Below are 20,793 nucleotides of genomic sequence, written 5' to 3'. Positions count from 1 at the left end.
CAAGACATCCTGTATGAAAATTCAAGCAGTGCAGTTCTCCTGAACAACACCAGAGAATTCTTCAGGACAACAGTAGGTGTTCAGCAAGGATGTCTCCTCTCTCATATGCTTTTCAACATCTTCCAGGAAAACATCATGCAGGAGATACTTCAAGGCCTTCATCTCTCTCTGTCTCCACTGGAGGACAGCCCATTTCCTACCTGCACTTTGCTGATGACATTAACCTGTTATGAAGCAGTGAAAGGGGACTACAGGAGATTACCATCAGACTGGGAAAAGTATCAGGAGCATACAGGATGGAAATAAGGCCAGAAAAGAGCAAGATCTTGGTTAAAAGTAACAACCAAAACATAGCAACCAACACAAGGCATCCTGCTCAATGCTCTAATGATTCAGCCACTTCACCATCTATAAATACAGATTGACAAATTAAGTACCAGACTGAAATATTGACTGGATTTAATATAATTGCTGTGAAAGCAATGCTTCAAAAAGACAGAAGTCCAATAGCTGAAACCAGTGACAATAAACGAATACCTGTAGATGGACCTATAACTTCAGTGAAGCCATCACTGTCAGTTTTCTTATTCTCCTCTGTTGATTCTTGAACAGCAGTTATCTGAGCAACTTCCATACTTGTGCTTGAAGCATTCGATGCACTTCTTGAGTGTTGTTGAGTTTTCCTAATGTTTTCTGATATACTCTGCAAAATAGAACAAGAAAATGGAGCAGGATGTTTTAAAATTCTTTATAAATATAAATAACTTATAAAATGACAAATGAATAATCAACAACATTTAGAGTCTCTCTTTCATGCTGGCATGGGTTGGACAGTTTGATAGGATCCAATGAGTCAGAGGACTGCACTGAGCTCAATATAGTTTGTTTCTAAGGTTGGATGCCAACCACTTTATGAGAAAGCACTGCAAGCCTTTTTTCTTTTTTTTCATGACACCAACACTAGTGAGGTTGCCATGTAACTCACAAAACAAAGAAAAAGACTCTTGACTGAGTGGAAGGTGGCTTTCTTTTTCTGTATTCACCTCAATGACTATCTCATTCAGTTTTTCCTAACACATAGACATCAAAATATGGATCCAGAAACTCATTATAAATATGTTGTGATGTTTTGTGAATCCTATTTTCATGACCTGACATTTAATAACACTACAATAAGCTTTCTTATTTACAGAGAAAATATTGTAGCTGCACAAAACAGGAACGTCATACAATCAGCGAGTGTTGATTATTGTGCAGTGAGCAGTGGGCAGTTCAAGTTCACCTGTAGACTAAAAGGAAACAACAGAGAACTATTCTCAAACTCATTCCCAAACCACAACCTTCCACTCATCTCACTCAACCCTACCTGCTTATCTAGGTAGCAGTTGATATAGAATATGAATCACAGTTGAGTCCTACATTTAACTCATTTCATACAGGTACCCCTATCAAAATCAATAGCTTTACTCGTCATTATACTATTTACATCCACTTTTCTAAGCTTGCACAGGTCAAATGGAAATTACTAAGGCAGATTTTCTGTGGTGGAATGCCTTTCCTGTTGCAAACCCTTCCATATTTCAAAGCAAGATAAGTAGCACCCCATGAATGGATATGTTTACACAGCAGATTAGAAGGACTCTGCTTGTTTGACTGAAACATTTCTTACAACTATCACACTATTTCAAGAAAAGGACACACACACACACACACTTGCACACTGCCTCTTTCACTATCCATCTACAAAATCCACTCACAAGGCTTTACTTGGCCCAGGGCTCAAGGTGCTATGCACTGAGCCCAAAACCATTTGGTTAGGAAGGAAGCTTGAACCACACAGCCATGCCTGCACCTACTCAATTACATACAACTCTTTGACCATAAGAGTTGCAATATCAAATACATATGATAGGCACTGGTATAACTATAGGCAGAGTGGTTAAACTTACATCACAACTATATGGGTTTGCATTCAGTCCTACTGTGTAACACCTTGGACAAGTGTCTTCTAAAGTCTCAAGTTGACTAATGCTTTGTGAATTTAATCTGGTAAATGGAAAGTGCCCATCATATATACAAATATAAATAAATGTGTGTATGGGTGCATGTGTGCCTGTACATTTGTGTGTATATGTGTCTTTATCTGTGTTGATGTGTAGTGGCTTTGCAGCAACACCTCTTGAGCAGAAGTGACATTTATGTCTGCATAAACAGTAATCCAGCAGTTTTGACATGCAAAAAACCAGTGGAATAGTAGAGAACCTCACTTGAAAACAAACACAGCTTAGCATCAAGAAGGGCGTCCAACTGTAGACAACTGTTTCAAGAAGTCTCATTCAACTATGATGACAATACTTTATTGAGCTGTGAATGCAGAAGAAAATCTTATCCACTCTTTAGTTTTGTATTTAAGCATTCTTTCTACAACTGGGCACATTAATACTCAAAACTGAATTAAGCCTAAACTGAGAAAATTAGAAGCATCCATTTAAAAAAAAAATTGTATCAGCTTGTAGTTTAACTCCAAGCTAGCTCTGATCTAGCATATCTACAATGGAAGCCATTCCAACCATAATTAACCTATCTCTTATTCAGACATAATGCATCTAGAACTACATTAGTCAAATTGTTTTATCCATTTTTAAAATAATAGAGTGTCATCCAAGAGAGATTTGGCATCTATTACTAGCAAGATGAGTAATTATAAAGAGACTACTTTGTTAGTTCATTTTACCTAGAAAATTGTATTAGAACTGTTCTCTTTTTAGAAAAGTGGCATAACAAACACGACAAGTGGAAATGAATTAGCACACAGTTGAAATAATTATGTAATATTTTAAAGGGTAGCTTTATGTTCTTTACCTCCATCATTTCTAGCTTCTCTGGATATGCTAAATCTCCTGATGCAGCATTATACATGAAGATATCATTCTTGATGTAGATATATGTTCTATAAACAAGTCGCTCTTGAACATCCATAAGCATTTGATTGCAAATATTCTCAAAGGCCTTCAGTTCTTGAGCTACAACAAAAGATTTTCAGTAAATAAATATCTTCAAGATTTTAAAAACAATATTCTTTTTCAGATTCAAACAAAAAATTTCAAAGCACTAAAGAGGAGGAAGTTGGTGGATTCAATTTTCCATTTGGCTTTTCTCCATATTGTTAGCAGACAACATCAAAAATATATTATGAATAATATTAACAGAGTTACAAAGGTTTTCTTTGTGCCCCCTGAAGAAAATGTAGAAGTAGCTAGGGCTACCATGTGATTTCCTATATCAGGTGGGAAAGGGAATACGGAACTATATGCATTGTTTTTAAAAGTGAGAAAAGGATGAAAAGACAGGCCAAGACAAGCACTGTACACCTGCCCCATGAGGTAATCTCACTATATATGGGACAAAGAAATACAAGGATCACCCAGAAAGACATTAGAGACAATATTGATCCTAATTTCATTACAACCTAAGTGGCACAATAGAGGCAGTGGTCAGCACTGATGTGATCTTTTATGATATGCAATTAGGTGGGGGTCTGTAAAACAAAAAAATCATGATGACACCTCCCACCAAGTCCACAAAAGATTCTGGAGCTGTACTTTGAAGTAGAAGCAGAGACAAAGACATCGAGGTTGGTTGCGCAGGACATAAAAACTAGCAGTTTTACGTGTGGTAATAAAAGTCATTTAAGAGCTTTCTGTTCAGAAGAGTTGGTGAAGACAGAAGGGAAAGAACAGAACACATAACAGTAACAACAGCATGCCATTGTGAGGTGGTGCTTTCATGGTACCACCAGTTGCAGCTATGGAAACAACTGAGACTGCTTAATCCTTGGTTCCAGAGTTGAGCAGAAAGCAAAGGGACTTTCTACTCCTGGTCATAACCAACAGTACAATACAGCTATTTTACAGCTCAGCTGATATGATTCTTGAGTAATATACAGTGATGTCCTTACAATAACAGATGATGACAAACAAACTAACCCTTTAGCTGATACATCAATGCTACATTGAATTCCTATGCTGGAATATGCTAATTATAAATAATTTTATAATTAGCATATTATGCAAATGCTTAATAAAGAGGAATTACACTGAACCTTTTAGTGACAGTATTTTCACTACCCATGCATTTCTGTTAATTAATAGAATTATCACACTCTCTGAGTGGTTGGCGTTAGGAAGGGCATCCAGCTGTAGAAACTCTGCCAAATTAGATTGGAGCCTGGTGTTGCCATCCGGTTTCACCAGTCCTCAGTCAAATCGTCCAACCCATGCTAGCATGGAAAGCGGACGTTAAACGATGATGATGATGATGATGATGATCACATATTTATTGCACATATTCTAATGTTCAAATGATATTTGGTATATCAAATGGTTACTCCATAAAATTATGATGGAAGCAACACTTTAAATATGAACACTTAACTGTTTAACATTTAAATCAGTGATATCTGGCCCAAATATTCCACCTGTCTTATGTTCAAACTAAATATATACTGAACCTTGCACACCTACCCTTCAATGTTATTCAAAAATTAAGAATCAAATCATCGAAATCTTGAAGCTACGAGATAAGCCACGATTAATTTAAATCAATCATTATCATCATCATCATTATCATCATTATTTAACATCTGTTTTCCATGCAGACACAGGGTGGAAAGTTTGACCAGAACCGGTAAATACCAAGGGCTGCACCAGGCTCCATTGTTTGTTTTGGCATGGTTTCTATGGCAGGATGCCCTTCCTAATGCCAACCACTTTACAGAGTGTATGGGTACCTTTAATGTAGCACTAGCATCAGTGCTTCTTATGTGGCACCAGCCCCAGACATTACATTTCACAATAATCTGAATGCTAAAGGGTTAAAACAGATTATTTTGTATCAGAATCTTAGAATCAGAATGGATTTCACAAGAGTTGGCAGCAAAAGAGTAAAATGGCATATAACATAGATTGTAATGATGATGTAACTTACGGTTATTTCGTACATGCTCTTCAATCATTTCAATCTATAAATAAAACAAACATTACATTGTATGTTGTTTAGAGAAATATGAAATAGGTTAAATAGTATTGGTTTCTTGATACAAAGAGAACTTTTACAAGGGAAGGTTTATAGTCAATCAAACAGACTGCAACATATGCTACTAGCATTACTTATTTTATCAAAGTTGAAAGGATGCAAAGAAAGATCAACCTTAGTATGATCAAAATTTTAAATGAAGCAGCAACAGAAATAAATATTGTCAACCCATTGTTCAACTCTTTGTGTGTATAAATGTGTATACACATGTGTAAAATCACAGTGTGTATATATATATATATATATATATATATAGATTCAAGATTGAATATGGTACTTATGTGTAGGCACCAGAATATTGTATGGTATGGTATTATATTATACAAAAACCATTCCAAAAGGATAGGTGATCAAAAAATCAAAATAAGCAACACGGATTTCAAAGACGATGCTCGCATTACTTAAATAAATGGAGTAGCATGAAACGTGCGTACTGCAATCATCTTTGAAATCCGTGTTGCTTATTTTGATTTATATATATATATATATATATATATATATATATATATATATGTGTGTATGTGTGTGTGTGTGCGTGTGTGTGTGTGTGTGTGTGTGTGCGTGTGTGCGCGCATGTGTTTATGTATGTGTGTGTGTGTGTGTGTGTGTGTGGTAAAATAAGGATTCAGATAGAATAAGATATTTGAAAAGATATGCACCAGACAGGGTTGGATAAACTTGTGGTTCAGCCTATGGTTGATAAATATCAAATAGGATATTCTGATTGTGTACCCCACCCTATGACTATTTAGTGCCTAGGGACTGGTCCAAAGCATGCGTTATGTTGAATTGTACATTGTTGGTATACTCTAGGGTATCCAATAAGTCATAAATCCCCTTGGTGTATTATAATCAAATGAATAATAACAGAGAATGGATAACTGTCAGTTCATTACAGCTGTTCCTGAAGCATTTTTTAACAGAAAGATGAGAACATTACTGCATTACAAAAAACCGTAATTATCAGATGAAACATAATTTAACAAACAGAAGAATATTCCAAGAATATGGAAGAAATTTCATAATTAGCCTCAACAGACTTCAGCTACATCCCTGCCATATTTTTGGGATATTGTTCTGTTTGTAATTTTGTTTCATCTGATGATTACGGATTTTTGTAATGAAGTAACTCAAGAGTTGAGAGTGTCATGCATGACACTGATTTATATATGTTGGATGGTCTAATTTCCAAAGTTTAATACTTATAACAAATTATAATGACTTAATTACTATGTAATATTGGTTTCCTGTGAAAGCTTTCAGAGAAAAATGAAAGAATGTCTGTTTCAAACCTCAATACAAGTATTATAAATCAAACTGAAAACTACTTTAAAAAACAATAAAATGTCACTAACTTTCAAGATTGCACAGAGTTCTGCTAGTGTTTCCAAGTGATTAATATGAATTATCAGCGGACGGAATACATCATAAAGGTTGGTACATAACTTCTCAAGCATTTGGCTACAAAACATAAAAGAGATTAGTCAGAAAAAAATTAATATGTAATATTTCATTTAGATATTAAAAAAATTTACATTTTTGTTGTTGTTTAATCTCAACTCAATCATGAGTGCTTAGACCTATGATCAAAAGCATCCCAACCAGGACCTTCTCATCCTAATCTCAAGCACTGTATATTATAAGGATTAGATTATTCAATGTGATCCTTCTATATCAACATGATAAGGTTGAACATGAAGAAGATTTTGCTTCTTTTTCAAATAGATTGAAGAACCATGTGGAAAATCTCTCATTATTAGTGCACCTATACCAAAAATAGGAGTTATTTAAACATGGACTTTAAATGAATTATCAACTTTATCTACTTTGGGATCAAGGCAAAATGGGTGCCCAGAATTAGACAGGCTTGGAGAAGAAGGGTGTGGAAGCTTAAAGACCCTGCAAACGGACAGAGACTTAGAGACAAGTTACTTGAAGCATTTAACGAAATAGAAGGGGATATAGCATCATACAACGTGGAAGACAATTGGAGATTTCTGCGGGACAACCTGTTAAAAGCCACCGACCAGATTTGTGGGTGGTGTAAGGTCCCCTCCCAACCCAGAGTAACGTGGTGGTGGAACAAGGAGGTAGACAGGGCTATTAGACAAAAGAAACAAGCTTGGAAGGACTGGAAGAACGGTGGTAGCAGGGAATTGTACCAATGTGCCAGAAGGGAGGCTAGGCGACAGGTTTATTTAGCCAGAGGGGAAGCAGATAAGGAAAGATTTGCCAATGTTCTGCGCCGTGAGGACCAAAGACTCGAGGGATTTCGTGTTGCAAGACAGTGTAGGAGAGAGAATAGTGATGTTGTAGGAGAGAAATGTGTTCGCATGGATGATGGTACGCTTGCATTAAATGAGGATGCAAAGAAAGAGGTCTGGAGATGCCACTACGATAGATTGCTTAATAAAGAGAATGAATGGGAGAAAGAGAGCCTGCCTTATGTCGACCCAATAGAGGGACCAGCTATCCGAGTTGATAGTACCAGGGTAGATAAAGCAATTAAGAGTATGAAGACCGGGAAAGCCCCCGGCCCATCAGGAATCACTGCAGAGATGCTCAAAATATCTGGCAGTGTTGGCTATAGCCTAGTCACCCGTATTACGAACCAGGTGATACACGAAGGAGTCATACCCTATGACTGGTGTAGCAGCATCATAGTCAACTGCTACAAAGGTAAAGGGGACGCTTTAGATACAAATAATTACAGAGGCATCAAGCTGTTAGATCAGGTTATGAAAGTTACAGAGAGGGTCATAGCCCAACTAATTAGGGAGCGAATCAATTTAGATGAGATGCAGTTTGGGTTCGTGCCAGGTAAAAGCACTACTGATGCCTTATTTCTAGTGAGACAGTTGCAAGAGAAATACCTAGCCAAGGATAAACCTCTGTACCTGGCTTTCGTTGACATGGAGAAAGCCTTTGACAGGGTCCCCCGATCCCTTATCTGGTGGTCAATGAGGAAACTTGGGATAGAAGAATGGCTAGTGAGAGCTGTGCGAGCCATGTACAGAGATGCGGCCAGTAAGGTGAGGGTTGGAAATGAGTACAGCAATGAATTCCGGGTAGAGGTAGGGGTCCACCAAGGTTCCGTCCTCAGCCCCCTATTATTTACCATAGTCCTCCAGGCAATCACAGAGGAGTTCAAGACAGGTTGCCCCTGGGAGCTCCTCTATGCTGATGACCTTGCCCTAATTGCGGAGTCACTATCAGAACTAGAGGAGAAGTTTCAGGTGTGGAAGCAAGGTCTAGAATTGAAGGGCCTTAGAGTCAACCTAGCTAAAACCAAAATCCTAATAAGTAGGAAGGTAGATAAAACACAAACCCCTTCAGGTAGATGGCCCTGCTCAGTATGTAGAAAAGGAGTAGGTAGTAACTCTATAAGATGTACCCGGTGCAAGCTATGGACACATAAGAGGTGCAGCAACATCAAAGGCAGGTTAACTAGCAAGTTAGTTTTTGTTTGTGGCAGATGTTCAGGTGCAATAAAGACTGCAAACAAACAGGAAACAACTTCTATCTCATTCCAGGGTGAAAAACTAGAGGTAGTCGATAGCTTCCGCTATCTGGGCGACCAAGTTAGTAGTGGGGGTGGGTGCGCTGAAAGTGTAGCTGCTAGAATAAGAATAGCCTGGGCAAAGTTTAGAGAGCTCTTACCCCTGCTGGCGACAAAGGGACTCTCACTCAGAGTAAAAGGCAGACTGTATGACGCATGCGTACGAACAACCATGCTACATGGCAGTGAAACATGGGCTGTAACTGCTGAGGACATACGTAAGCTCGCAAGGAATGAAGCCAGTATGCTCCGTTGGATGTGTAATGTCAATGTGAATACCCGTCAGAGTGTAAGTATCTTGAGAGAAAAGCTGAACATTAGAAGCATCAGTTGTGGCGTGCAAGAGAGACGATTGCGCTGGTATGGACATGTGGTGAGAATGGAGGAGGATAGCTGCGTGAAAAAGTGCCACACCCTAACAGTTGAGGGAACCCGTGGAAGAGGTAGGCCCAGGAAGACCTGGGCTGAGGTGGTGAGGCAAGACCTTCGTACATTGGGCCTCACCGAGGCGATGACTACGGACCGAGACCTTTGGAAATGGGCTGTGCGTGAGAAGACCCGGCAAGCCAAGTAAGATCGTTGCCAGTGCCCCTGGACTGGTTCTTGTGCGGGTGGCACATGAGATGCACCATTTTGAGCGTGGCCGTTGCCAGTACCGCCTGACTGGCTCCTGTAGGATTTTCGAGCGAGATCGTTGCCAGTGCCCCTGGACTGGCTTGTGCGGGTGGCACATAAAAGACACCATTTCGAGCGTGGCCGTTTTCGTGCGGGTGACACGTAAAAGCACCCACTACACTCTCTGAGTGGTTGGCGTTAGGAAGGGCATCCAGCTGTAGAAACTCTGCCAAATCAGACTGGAGCCTGGTGTTGCCATCCGGTTTCACCAGTCCTCAGTCAAATCGTCCAACCCATGCTAGCATGGAAAGCGGACGTTAAACGATGATGATGATGATGATGATGATCTCCATTTTTATTTGGGATTGTGAGGCAAGTTATGGAGACAGTATCAAATAGTTATTTCTAATTAGTTTTTCATTTTAAAAATGGTAGTTTAAAATCATAAAAAATAATTGCCTGTTAAAAACAGATGGAATAATTACCTCCTATATTTGTTAACTATATCATACTGTACTTGCCACAAATGGCCATACAGCAGACATTTTGTTGAAAGCATAAAACAATAAAATTCAAAAACTTTCTTATTGTTTTTAAAGTGGGGAATATAGATTACAAGTCTTAAATTTTGGGACAGTATTATCACAATATACATGGTTAGATATTCTATTCAATGCTTCTGTTGATAAGCTGGCTATCTTCATAGTATAAAGATAATTAAGTGCAAGAGACAGTGGCTAACCATTAATATAAAAACTTTACATTCACAATCTTAAGAATAATGTATGATATCGTAATCTACCAGTTTACTTACTCAAGTAATGGTGATGGTTTTGAGAAAAAATTGAAATAAAGTTGGCTTTCATCTTCACACACGTGCACCATAAAAACACAACCACTGCGCATCTGTTGGAGACAAATGGAAGCAAAGTCAGTTCTCTTAATTACAAAAGAAAATCTAATGAAATATGTATTGAAACGAGTTTATGTAAAACATCAGCTTACATAGAATAATAACCTGAAAAAGAAAAAGCACAAATTAGTTGGTATGAAGTAGATGAACTAGCACAAGGGTTCCCAACTTGGGGTACCTACACATTTTGGGGGCATGAGATAGTATTTTAATGAGTGTGACAAAGTATATATTTTATTAAAATTACTTCCCAAAATAAAATTATTATCTAACTCTTATAAATAACATTATTCTATGAAGCATATCAAAAACTGAAGTTTTACATAATTAGGTACATTCTATATATGTGGAGTTAATCCTGATGAGATTATGACCCCCAAACTGTGTTCTCATTACACAAGCAATGACATATTTGTGAGTATACATATTCTAGCCATCCGGTTGCACCAGTCCTCAGTCAAATCGTCTAACCCATGCTAGCATGGAAAGCGGACGTTAAACGATGATGATGATTTCTCCTTTGTCAATCAAGACAAAATTTAGAAATCACCTGGATTTACAAGCAGACCTGCAGATCACAATCAACAAGAGAGCTCCATATTTTGATAGTCATATAATGAATGAACAGTAGGAACAAACAAGCCATTGATTTTTATATTCACAATGGTGATTGATTTCACTGTCTAAAGTTTTTCCTGACTGCTCGTTTTACAGTTGCATATTATGCACCATGTCAAAATTTTATCTTTTTCAGTTCGCTTTGTTCATCCACAGTAGTTTATCTCCTGTCTTTTATTTGTTACAGTCATTGTAGTCCAATGACTGAAAACAAGTAAGAGATAAAACAAAAGGCATGATATTTCAGGCCTTTTGCAGCAAAAGCGTTAACAACATAAATGAAATGAAACAGCTACAGATAGAAATCAAAACCAGGTTAGGGAATCAGTTCACTGGAAATTACCCAACTTTACTCGTTCATAAGTCTGAAAAGAAGAAAGAAATCTAAAAATTGAAATAATGTAGAAGGGATTCAGCTTGGTATTAGAATAAAAGTCATACAACAGAATCTAGTTGGATAGAACAACTCAATTTCAAATGTTAAGTAAGGAAAAGAATAGCACATACCAAAGCGCAATGGTCTCGTTGATATCGTGCAGCAAGATCAGCAATTGTAGACTCAACACTAGGCCCAAGAAGTAGTTCTCGTTGGGAGAAATAGCACTGGTGACAATCATTTAAGATCTGAGCATACCTACAGCATAAAATTAATCACAGAGATGTTGTTATAATTTCATAAATATTAAGTGAGCAATAGCAATGAATAGACAATATAATAGAAGGGAATTATTATAAACTTTAGTAAATAAGACGACTGATTTGAAAGAATTACTGCTAAAAGTAGGCAAACTTTCACTACAGCATATAGGAAAGTGGGTTATACATCATTAGATGTATACCTGACTTTCCTATATAAAATTAAGAATATAACGGAACGCTGAACTCCAGACTATCAACATAACAATTATTTATTTTAAGGTGGTTAATATATACATCATTAGTTCTTGTTAGTTGAGACGTCTTCTGTGTGTGTGAGCATGGTTGTTGGGATGTTGGTATGTAGATGTGAGCAAGCTGTCTAGCGTAAGTTCGAAAGATGGAGAGAGACAGCTAAACACGTCCTTGCTCAATCTCTGGCCAGCAAGAAAGAGACAGAATGAAGCGGGAAAGCTTGGTTGTTGAATTCCACGCATGCGTGAGACTACGCATGCGCACAGCGTTACTACAAGCTATCAACTAAAGCATATGCTCAGACATGTGAAACTGAAGAGATCTGAGACAGAAGAATTATGAGGGATTAAAATATACGATGGTGTCTTAAAATAAACACTTCCAAGGAGGAAAAGAATGGCTATAGAGAGATTTTTGAACAACAGTAACATTATAATACTTTCTGGAGTTAAGAGTAGTCCAAATGTAATCATGGTTACAGGGCTTTCAAGAAAAAGCAACCAAATCTCTCTCAAACCACACCCTACCATCTTAAAATGGGAAGGACACATGAGATAAAGCAGCCCTTGAAATATTGTTCATTAAGAGAAACAGTATGGTCACAATAGGAACACTTTCCATCATAGGTTTGCTTAGTTGGGACTGACATGGATATGAACAACAACTTTCTAAAACCAAATCACTAAAGGAAATATAATTCAGGAAGGTTTTTTCGTTATGCAAAAAAAAAGGGTTTGGTTTTTGATTATCGTCCATACCAGAACATAACTTGTTTATCAAATGTTTGCAATAATAACAAAAAATATGAGTTAAGTAAGCTAAGGATAGAAAGGTCAAGAGCATAACAAATATTTTCCTTCCTAGCAGGTGAAGAGGATCGAGTGAAACATGGCTTGTTAGACATGAAATTTTTATTTACAAGAAAGGTCAAGTTCTTGTAAAACCGAAAAAGCAACTATGATAGTTACCAATGTCATAGGTCCAAATAAGAAGGAAGGATAAAGAGAACAGTAGCATGACATGGGAAAGCAAAGATAGACAAAGTAAGAGTTGGGGTCAAAATAGTTAGATAAGGCGTAGTAACATTGTAACTCACTGATGTGAGAGTGTATGACTGAGATGCATGGAGATAAGCAATATTAGTACTAGAAATGGTAACATAAGAAAACAGATATAATAACATTGATAGTGGCATTTCAAGAAAATCATAAATTTAACCCTTAAACATTCAGATTACTCTGTCAAATATAATGCTAATTTATTCACATTGTTTTGAATTAATCAAGCATTATCTCATTGCTGTGAGATTTTGATGTTGTGATTTGTTTATTTTTACAATGACATTGTAGCGTGGGTGTGAGATGTTGGATCTGGCCAGTTTGAACACAAAAGAGGCAGAATATTTTGGCCGGGTATGGCTGGTTTAAATGCTAAAGGGTTAAAGAGTTATCCCAATTTGTACTACGACAAAAAATGAATGTCAAAAAATACCATCTAATATCAAAATATTCCGTATGTGTATTTCGTGTGCAAGATTCTTGATGTGGATACGTGTTGAAAGAAATACAATTAAACCTTGGGAGAGGCATTATGCCTATAATAAACACACGTACTGGTTCAGTCCTTTATTAATTTATAAACAGTATATAGTTTTTTGTTAAATAATTTCATTGCACTCTTGCAATCTCTTCAGTAACTTGTCTCTCCACTTCCATTTATTTTGAATCTATAGTTTATCTTTTATTAATATTTAGCAGAATATTTAGCTTCATGCATTAGCACTAATTTAACTTAACACTTTTGACTACTAACACATGAAATTCTTGGCCCTTGAGTCACTATTGCTTTTACCACACACACACACACACACACACACACACACACACATATGCATGCACACACTTATTTTGAGTACTGGCTTTCCTGTTAACATTACCAAATGTAATTAAACCTTGGGAGAGGCATTATGCCGGTAATAAACACACACACTGGTTCAGTCCTTTATTAATTTATAAACAGTATACAGTTTTTTGTTAAATAATTCCATTGCACTCTTGCAATCTCTTCAGTAACTTGTCTCTCCACTTCCATTTATTTTATAAATTAATAAAGGACTGAACCAGTGCGTGTGTTTATTACCGGTATAATGCCTCTCCCAAGGTTTAATTGTATCAAAATATTCAATTTTATTAATTAGTAAACAACTTCATGTTGTGCATGTTGACTGCGTCTGTCCTTATTTTTTTCCTTCATTAAAATTATCAAAATTAAGAACAAAAGAAACACATTTGAATATATACACCAAAAAGAAATGTTTACTAACTCTACAGATTTATTAGTTCTTTGTTCCAGTTGCTCCATCAAAGCATGAACTCGGGGTGCATTTGTGCGGAATTTCCCATAAAAGAGTGTAAATGCATCATCACCTGCATTCGGTGTATCCTAGAACAGAAAATAACATTGGTATAATTGTATTAAAGTACTACTGAGAAAATAGGTCAATTTAGTTTCAGTTTATTTAATGACACAGATTAAACTAAAGTTGAAATCCATTAAGAACACTTCAAATATTATTATTATTATTATTATTATTATTATTATTATTATTATTATTATTATTATGATTACTGGCAACCCCGTCGAGCTTGCTTGGTGAGGAGGGTCATTGTTGGACACCCTGCAGGACGAAGAATAAGACCCGTGAAAGGGCAGAAGAACTACTGTGTAGTCAATGGCCAATTCAACAAGTACCGTGTCGCGGTGAAGTGCCTGTGTGCTCCATTGGCCCGGAGAGCTATGCTGGAGGGAGAGGAATCTTCAGGCAGGTCTTACCAGGCCAGACAGGTCGAAGGGTAGGAGACAGACAAAACATAAATGGCAATAAATCGAAGCGTCGGCAGCAGGGCGTGGACTTAGTTATCGGCAGGACCTAACAGATCAGATTCCTGGCTTTGAACTAGTAGGATGTCATGCAGAAGAACTTGAATACAAGACAATGGATGAGACCCTAATATTCCTAGTTAAATAGAAACTGTGGGACCACATGGAGCAGTGCCCTGTGACTCCTATAGTATGCACAACCGAAACCCCTATAGGGGCGTCCCAGATGAGATGAGATACTATATTTTAAAAGGATTAATGGAACTCTTCACAAAGGTAAATAGACAAGACGAAGAGTGCAATGCAATAGCAATAGATATTTCGAAATATCATTCAACCAATAAAATATCTATTTCTATCCATATCAGGACAATTACCCTACTAGGACTATATTCCCCTCCCCACAGGACAATTCCCTCTGACAATTACCCCACTCGGTTAATTACTCCCTGTCCAATATATTAAGAAGTTTTAAATCATCATCTGTTGTTCTTGGGGATAATTGTCAGAGGGTGGGGTATTGTCCATGGGAGGTATTGCTGGTCTTGTGCCAAAACTTGAAACCATTATTATTATTATTATTATTATTATTTTTATTATTATTATTATTATTATTATTATTATTATTATTATTATTATTGAGTGAGTAAGCAGTGTTGCCATCTAAGTGACACAGGGGTATAAATATACAAAGCCCAGTATACCCATGATGACTACCCATCTGACAAGAGTAGACCAGGCACATCCATCACAACCATATGTGCACAACATGGTGATCCCATATCAAGATAAACAGTGCAAGATCTTGCAGGTGGGGCTCAGTATTTTCTTCAGGTTGAGTAGCCCATCTTGCTCAAAAGTTCTCTCAAGAATGGTTGTTAAAGGATATTGAATGAAACACCCATGATTCCTGGGGTGAATTACTCAAACCCCAAAGAATTCCTTTCAACACATGTCTATGATGCTTCCTCACTACTCCTGCTTCTAATCAGAGATGCACATATCATCAGCTACTAAAGAACATGCTCAACTGGTTAAGGTCAAGCAACTGACAAGCAAATCTGAGGTATTGAGCAGAATATTTGCTGCAGCTCATTTTTTACACCAAGACAAAGAATGTGCATGACACTTCTAATCAGTTAAGTTCAGAAGCCATGAGAACCACTGCTTGGTACTGCATCAGGGCATTTATTATTATTACTGTTAAAATGCTATCAGGGCCAACTTTGCCTTTCATCCCTTTGGGATCGATAAAGTAAGTACCAATAGAACACCGGGGTCAATGTAATCAACTATTCCCTTCCACAAAAATTTCAGGCCTTGTGCTAATAGTAGAAAGGATTATTATTACTATTATTATTATGATATGGTGGACCCGTTTGAAAGGGCTAAAGACAGACACTTTCCTCTTTGGCCAAGGCCTCATCAACTTTTTCAAGTTCCATTTGAAAAGGAAGATGAGAGTAGAGAGGGAAGTGCTGTCTCATAGCAAATTCGTTGAAAGATGGGTGACTGTTGGAAGAATGGCCAGTATAAACGGACCAATTCTGAGAATACACCTGTAGAAAAAAAGAAAGGTAATGTAAAAGGAGAAAGGGCTCTATACCCCTTTCTTATTTTTTCAGACCAGGCTCCCGTGGTTTTATGGGTTTTTCCACGTGTAACCTTTCCTTTTTCGAAGCGCCTCCCCCTTTGGGAGTTCTACTTATTTATTTATCTATTTATTTATCTATTTATTCATCATATCCTTCTCCGTTTTCTTCCTCTGTTTAGACGAACTTTCCTACCTTTTCGGACAAAACCTTTTGTAACCTTCGTCCTGTCTTTGTCCTTACATGTTTTTAATTGATATTAGCTCTTGTGGCCAATAAAACGAATTAATTATTATTATTATTATTATTATTATTATTATTATTATTAACAATAGCAATTTAATATATTATATATGATTGGAATTTGAAATTTGAAATCTGAAATCGAAATCGAACTGAATCCGATGACTGGCACCCATGCCAACCTCTCCATCATTGGACACTACACTCTGCTTGCGAAGACCTGTTGGGGCAAGTGAAATCAAAATCGTAATTGAACCATACTCGATGACTGGCACCTGCGCCAGTGGAGCACTAACAGCACTGTCCGAGCGTGTTCATTGCCAGAGCAGCTGTCTGGCTTCCGTGTTAGTGGCCTGTAAATAGCACCATTTGAGCGTAATTGTTACCAGCGTTGCCTTCTAGCACTTGTGCTGGTGGCATGTAAGAAAATCATTCGAGCAAGGTCATTGCCAATGGTGCTGGACTGGCTCCCGTGCAGGTGGCACGTAAAAAACACCTTTTTGTGCGTGGCCTTTGCCAGTACCGTGTGACTGGCCCTCACGCTGGTCGCACGTAAAAAGCACTCACTACACTCTTGGAGTGGTTGGCGTTAGGAAGGGCATCCAGCTGTAGAAACTCTGCCAGATCAGATTGGAGCCTGGTGCAGCCTTCTGGCTTGCCAGTCCTCAGTCAAATCGTCCAACCCATGCTAGCATGGAAAGCGGACGTTAAACGATGATGATGATGATGATGATGATGATTAAACAATATCATCAACAGAAAGAGTTCAATATGCTCACCTTTTTAGGTAAAACTTGCTGTGTCGCATTTTGCAGGACTGTGATCACATGGCTTTTTATGAGGGTCAGCGCTCGGGACAAACATTGCTTGAATCGTGCCAAATACACTTGAGATTCTCGGTAACGAGACTGGAAAGATATTTTGTAAAATAAGTAATAATCAAAACCACAACAGATCAATAGGTATAAAAATGGAGTTATAATTCAGACATTTATGCTTAAATTTAGCAAAATAAAATAAATATTTGATCCTTTAGCACTCAGATTATCCTGTCATATGCAATGATAATTTATTCACATAATCTTGAATTAATTATACATTATCCCATAGCTTTGAGATTTCAGTGATGTGAGACCTTGCTGGTAATGGTGCCATGTGAAAAGCACCCAGTCCAATCTGTAGAGTGGTTGGCATTAGGAAGAGGATCCGGCCATAAAAACCATGCCAAAAACAGACAGTAGAATGTAGTGCAGTTTTCTGGCTTCCCAGCTCTTGACAAGCCACCCAAGCCACACCAGCATGGAAAACAGGTAGAATATTTGGGCCGGATATGGTCAGTATTAATGCTAAAGTGTTAAACAACAGAAGAGATATATAAAAAATGAAAACATTTTCCACAGTTTACATTTCATTAATAACAATTTTCACTATTACCATTATCACCTTAACCATTTAGCATTTAAACTAGCCGTATCTGGCATGAATATTCTACTTGCTTTATGTTCAGACTGTCCAAATCCAGCCCCTCACACCAACCCTATATTATTATTATTATTATTATTATTATTATTATTATTATTGTTCAGTAGTTTTATTTTTATAACGTGCTTTCACTTCACTACCGAGCGCAGCTCTGTGTGCTTTGGGTATGTGCTGTGGTTTGCTGTGGTGCTCTTATAGTTACTGTATTGAAAGTGTTTTGCGTAGGATGTGTGCAGTACCCAGTAGTGCAATTTTCTGTATGTTATATATATTTGTAAGTCCTGGTGTTTTTGTTATGTATTTGTCTGAATATTTTCTTATTATACCTAAGGCACCTACTATGATAGGAATTGTTTCTGTTTTTAGATTCCACATTCGAGTTACCTCTATTTCCAGGTCTTTGGATTTTGAAAGTTATTCCATTTCTTTTAAGGAAACGTTGTCATCTGCTGGTATTGATACATCAATTAGAAAGCATTTTTTTTCTTCATGATCTTTGACAACTATATCTGGTCTATTTGCCTTAGTTTCTCTATCTGTGTGTATTGGCATATCCCAGAGTATGGTTGCTTTCGCGTTTTCTGTGACCTTTTATTATTATTATTATTATTATTATTGTTATTATTATAATCCTCCACCTTCTCCTCCTTCAGTGCTTTAAATCTGGATTTTGTCCCTGTTAACAGGGGTGGCCGCCATCTTGCCCAGTTTTGGGCATCCTCTTGTTTCAATCTCTTCCTCCACTTGTCCCCTCCACCTTTTCCTCGGTCTACCTTGATTTTGCACTCCATTAACCTCAAACACAATCTCCCTCCTCAGAACATGCCCATACCACTTCACTCCATTCGCCCTTGCCAACCATTCCACTGATTCCTCCAACCCCAGCATCCCCATCAAATCCTCAGTCCTCCTCTTATCAAACAGCCTCACCCCACACATTTCTCTCACCATTGCTCTCTCAAAAATTGCCATCTCTGTCTCCTTCAAACGCCATGTCTCACCCCCATACAGCATTGCAACTCTCCCACAACTCTTATAGACCCTTCCTTTCATCTTTAATGAGAACCTTTTCACATATAACAATGCTCCACATTCCCTGAACTCCACTCAGCCAAGTCTCACTCTTGCAGTCACAGCTGCTTCACACCCACCCTACCTCTCAAATAACAAAATCCCCCCACCGTTTCCACCTCATCACATAGCATTTCCATTGGTTCATCATTTAACATCCGTTTTCCATACTGACACGAGGAGTATTGTTTGACAGGAGCTATCTAACTGCAGAGCTGCCCAGACTCCATTGTCTGTTTTGGGATGGTTTCTACAGCTGGATGCCCTTCATTCACAAATTAAACAATCACATCAACGAAATCTCAAAGCTACGAAATAATACATGATTAATTCAAAGCAACTTGAATAAATAAGTATTGTGTTTGACAGAGGAATCTGAATGCTAAATATATGTAAAAATATATGTTATTTTAAGCAAATATTTATGTATAAATTTCATAAGAGTTTATAAGGGGGTCCCTAAGGTAAAGCCTGAAATATAAAGGGGTCCGCAAGTTAAAAAGTTTGAAAACCCCTGCTCTAGGCAATGTATGCTCAAAAATAAGTTAAGTACTCACATTACTCGCAATATATAAAATGCATTCATCCAGCCGTGCCAACATGTGTACAAAGGAGTCATTGGTGACAGTAAAAAGTGGGGAACCAAGTTTCTGAAAAGAAATCAACAAGAAATAAGCTTCACATTATGGAATTCCATATCATGGCAAGATTTTCAGGAATGCGATGCTTCTGTAATACGAGGGTTTGTATGTATGTGTGTGTGTATAATTTTTAAGGGTAACTTTATCACAGTGTAAAAAGTGCTTACAAGGGAGATAAATCTTATACGAATAATAAAATTTGTCTTGTCCCTCCATCCATCCATAAATACATATTTATACATAGATCACAGATGAAATTTCTTCATTGAAAATTAAAAAAAAAACTTTTCTGCTTCCAAGTCACATTCAATTATAAGTGACTGTTGATTGACTGACTGATTGATTATGGCAGACAGGTGCACACACACACACACACACACACACACACACCATCGTCATCATCGTCGTCGTCGTCGTCATCGTTATCATCATCATCAGTAGAAGTAGTCTCTTGCATCCAATTCTGCAACTTCTTGCTAAACAACTTACACAGATGATTTGTTTATAGAGATCAAATGCTAGTACAGCATATTAGCTCACTCTCTCCATCAACTCAATATTGCCTGTAGAGGGACATAGTGTGCCACATGTCAGATGTTGAGGTGACTGCAGAGCAACATGAGATGAAGGGCTTTGCTCAAGAACACAGCACATTACCTGGTTTGAGACCATAAATTATATATAGATATAATATACATATATGAAGCCAGGAAAAGGTCCCGGCCCATCAGGAATCACTGCTGAGATGCTTAAAACATCTGGTGGTGTGGGCTATGGCCTAGTCACCCGCATTGTAAACCAGGTAGTTCATGATGGAGTCATACCCAATGACTGGCGTAGCAGCACCATAGTCAACTGTTACAAGGGTAAAGGTGATGCTACAGGGGTATCAAACAGCTGGATCAGCTGAAAGTCACAGAGAGGGTCATAGCCCATCTCATTAGGGAGAGAGTTTGCTTAGATGAGATGCAGTTCGGTTTTGTGCCAGGTAGAAGCACCACTGATGCTATATTCCTGGTTCAACAACTGCAGGAGAAATACCTATCTAAAGATAAACTCCTATACTTAGTTTTTGTGGACTTGGAGAAAGCCTTTGACTGGGTCCCCCGATCCCTTATCTGGTGGGCGATGTGGAAACTGGGGATTGACAAATGGTTAATAAGGGCTGTACAGGCCCTATACAGAGAGGCCGTT

The 20,793-nt window shown here is 37.8% G+C and overlaps 1 protein-coding gene across 2 annotated transcripts in view; it reads right to left on the bottom strand.

Moving 5' to 3' along the window:
* LOC106872469 (conserved oligomeric Golgi complex subunit 3) overlaps positions 1–20,793 on the bottom strand; it is a 56,697-nt gene that overhangs the window by 27,363 nt on the left and 8,541 nt on the right. For both annotated transcript variants that reach the window (XM_014919477.3, XM_014919479.3), the window contains exons 6-14: positions 19,516–19,608; positions 17,185–17,313; positions 14,014–14,132; positions 11,307–11,433; positions 10,083–10,174; positions 6,450–6,555; positions 4,987–5,020; positions 2,863–3,023; positions 538–703 (exon numbers count right to left, since the gene is read on the bottom strand). In XM_014919477.3, coding sequence (XP_014774963.1) covers positions 538–703; positions 2,863–3,023; positions 4,987–5,020; positions 6,450–6,555; positions 10,083–10,174; positions 11,307–11,433; positions 14,014–14,132; positions 17,185–17,313; positions 19,516–19,608 — 1,027 coding nt within the window. The remainder of the gene's footprint in view (positions 1–537; positions 704–2,862; positions 3,024–4,986; positions 5,021–6,449; positions 6,556–10,082; positions 10,175–11,306; positions 11,434–14,013; positions 14,133–17,184; positions 17,314–19,515; positions 19,609–20,793) is intronic.

Source organism: Octopus bimaculoides, chromosome 3 (genome assembly GCF_046866305.1).
Source record: "Octopus bimaculoides isolate indiv1 chromosome 3, ASM4686630v1, whole genome shotgun sequence".
Classification (NCBI taxonomy): domain Eukaryota; kingdom Metazoa; phylum Mollusca; class Cephalopoda; order Octopoda; family Octopodidae; genus Octopus; species Octopus bimaculoides.
Note: the sequence above shows the minus strand (reverse complement) of the source record. Positions and strands in the feature narration are given on the sequence as shown.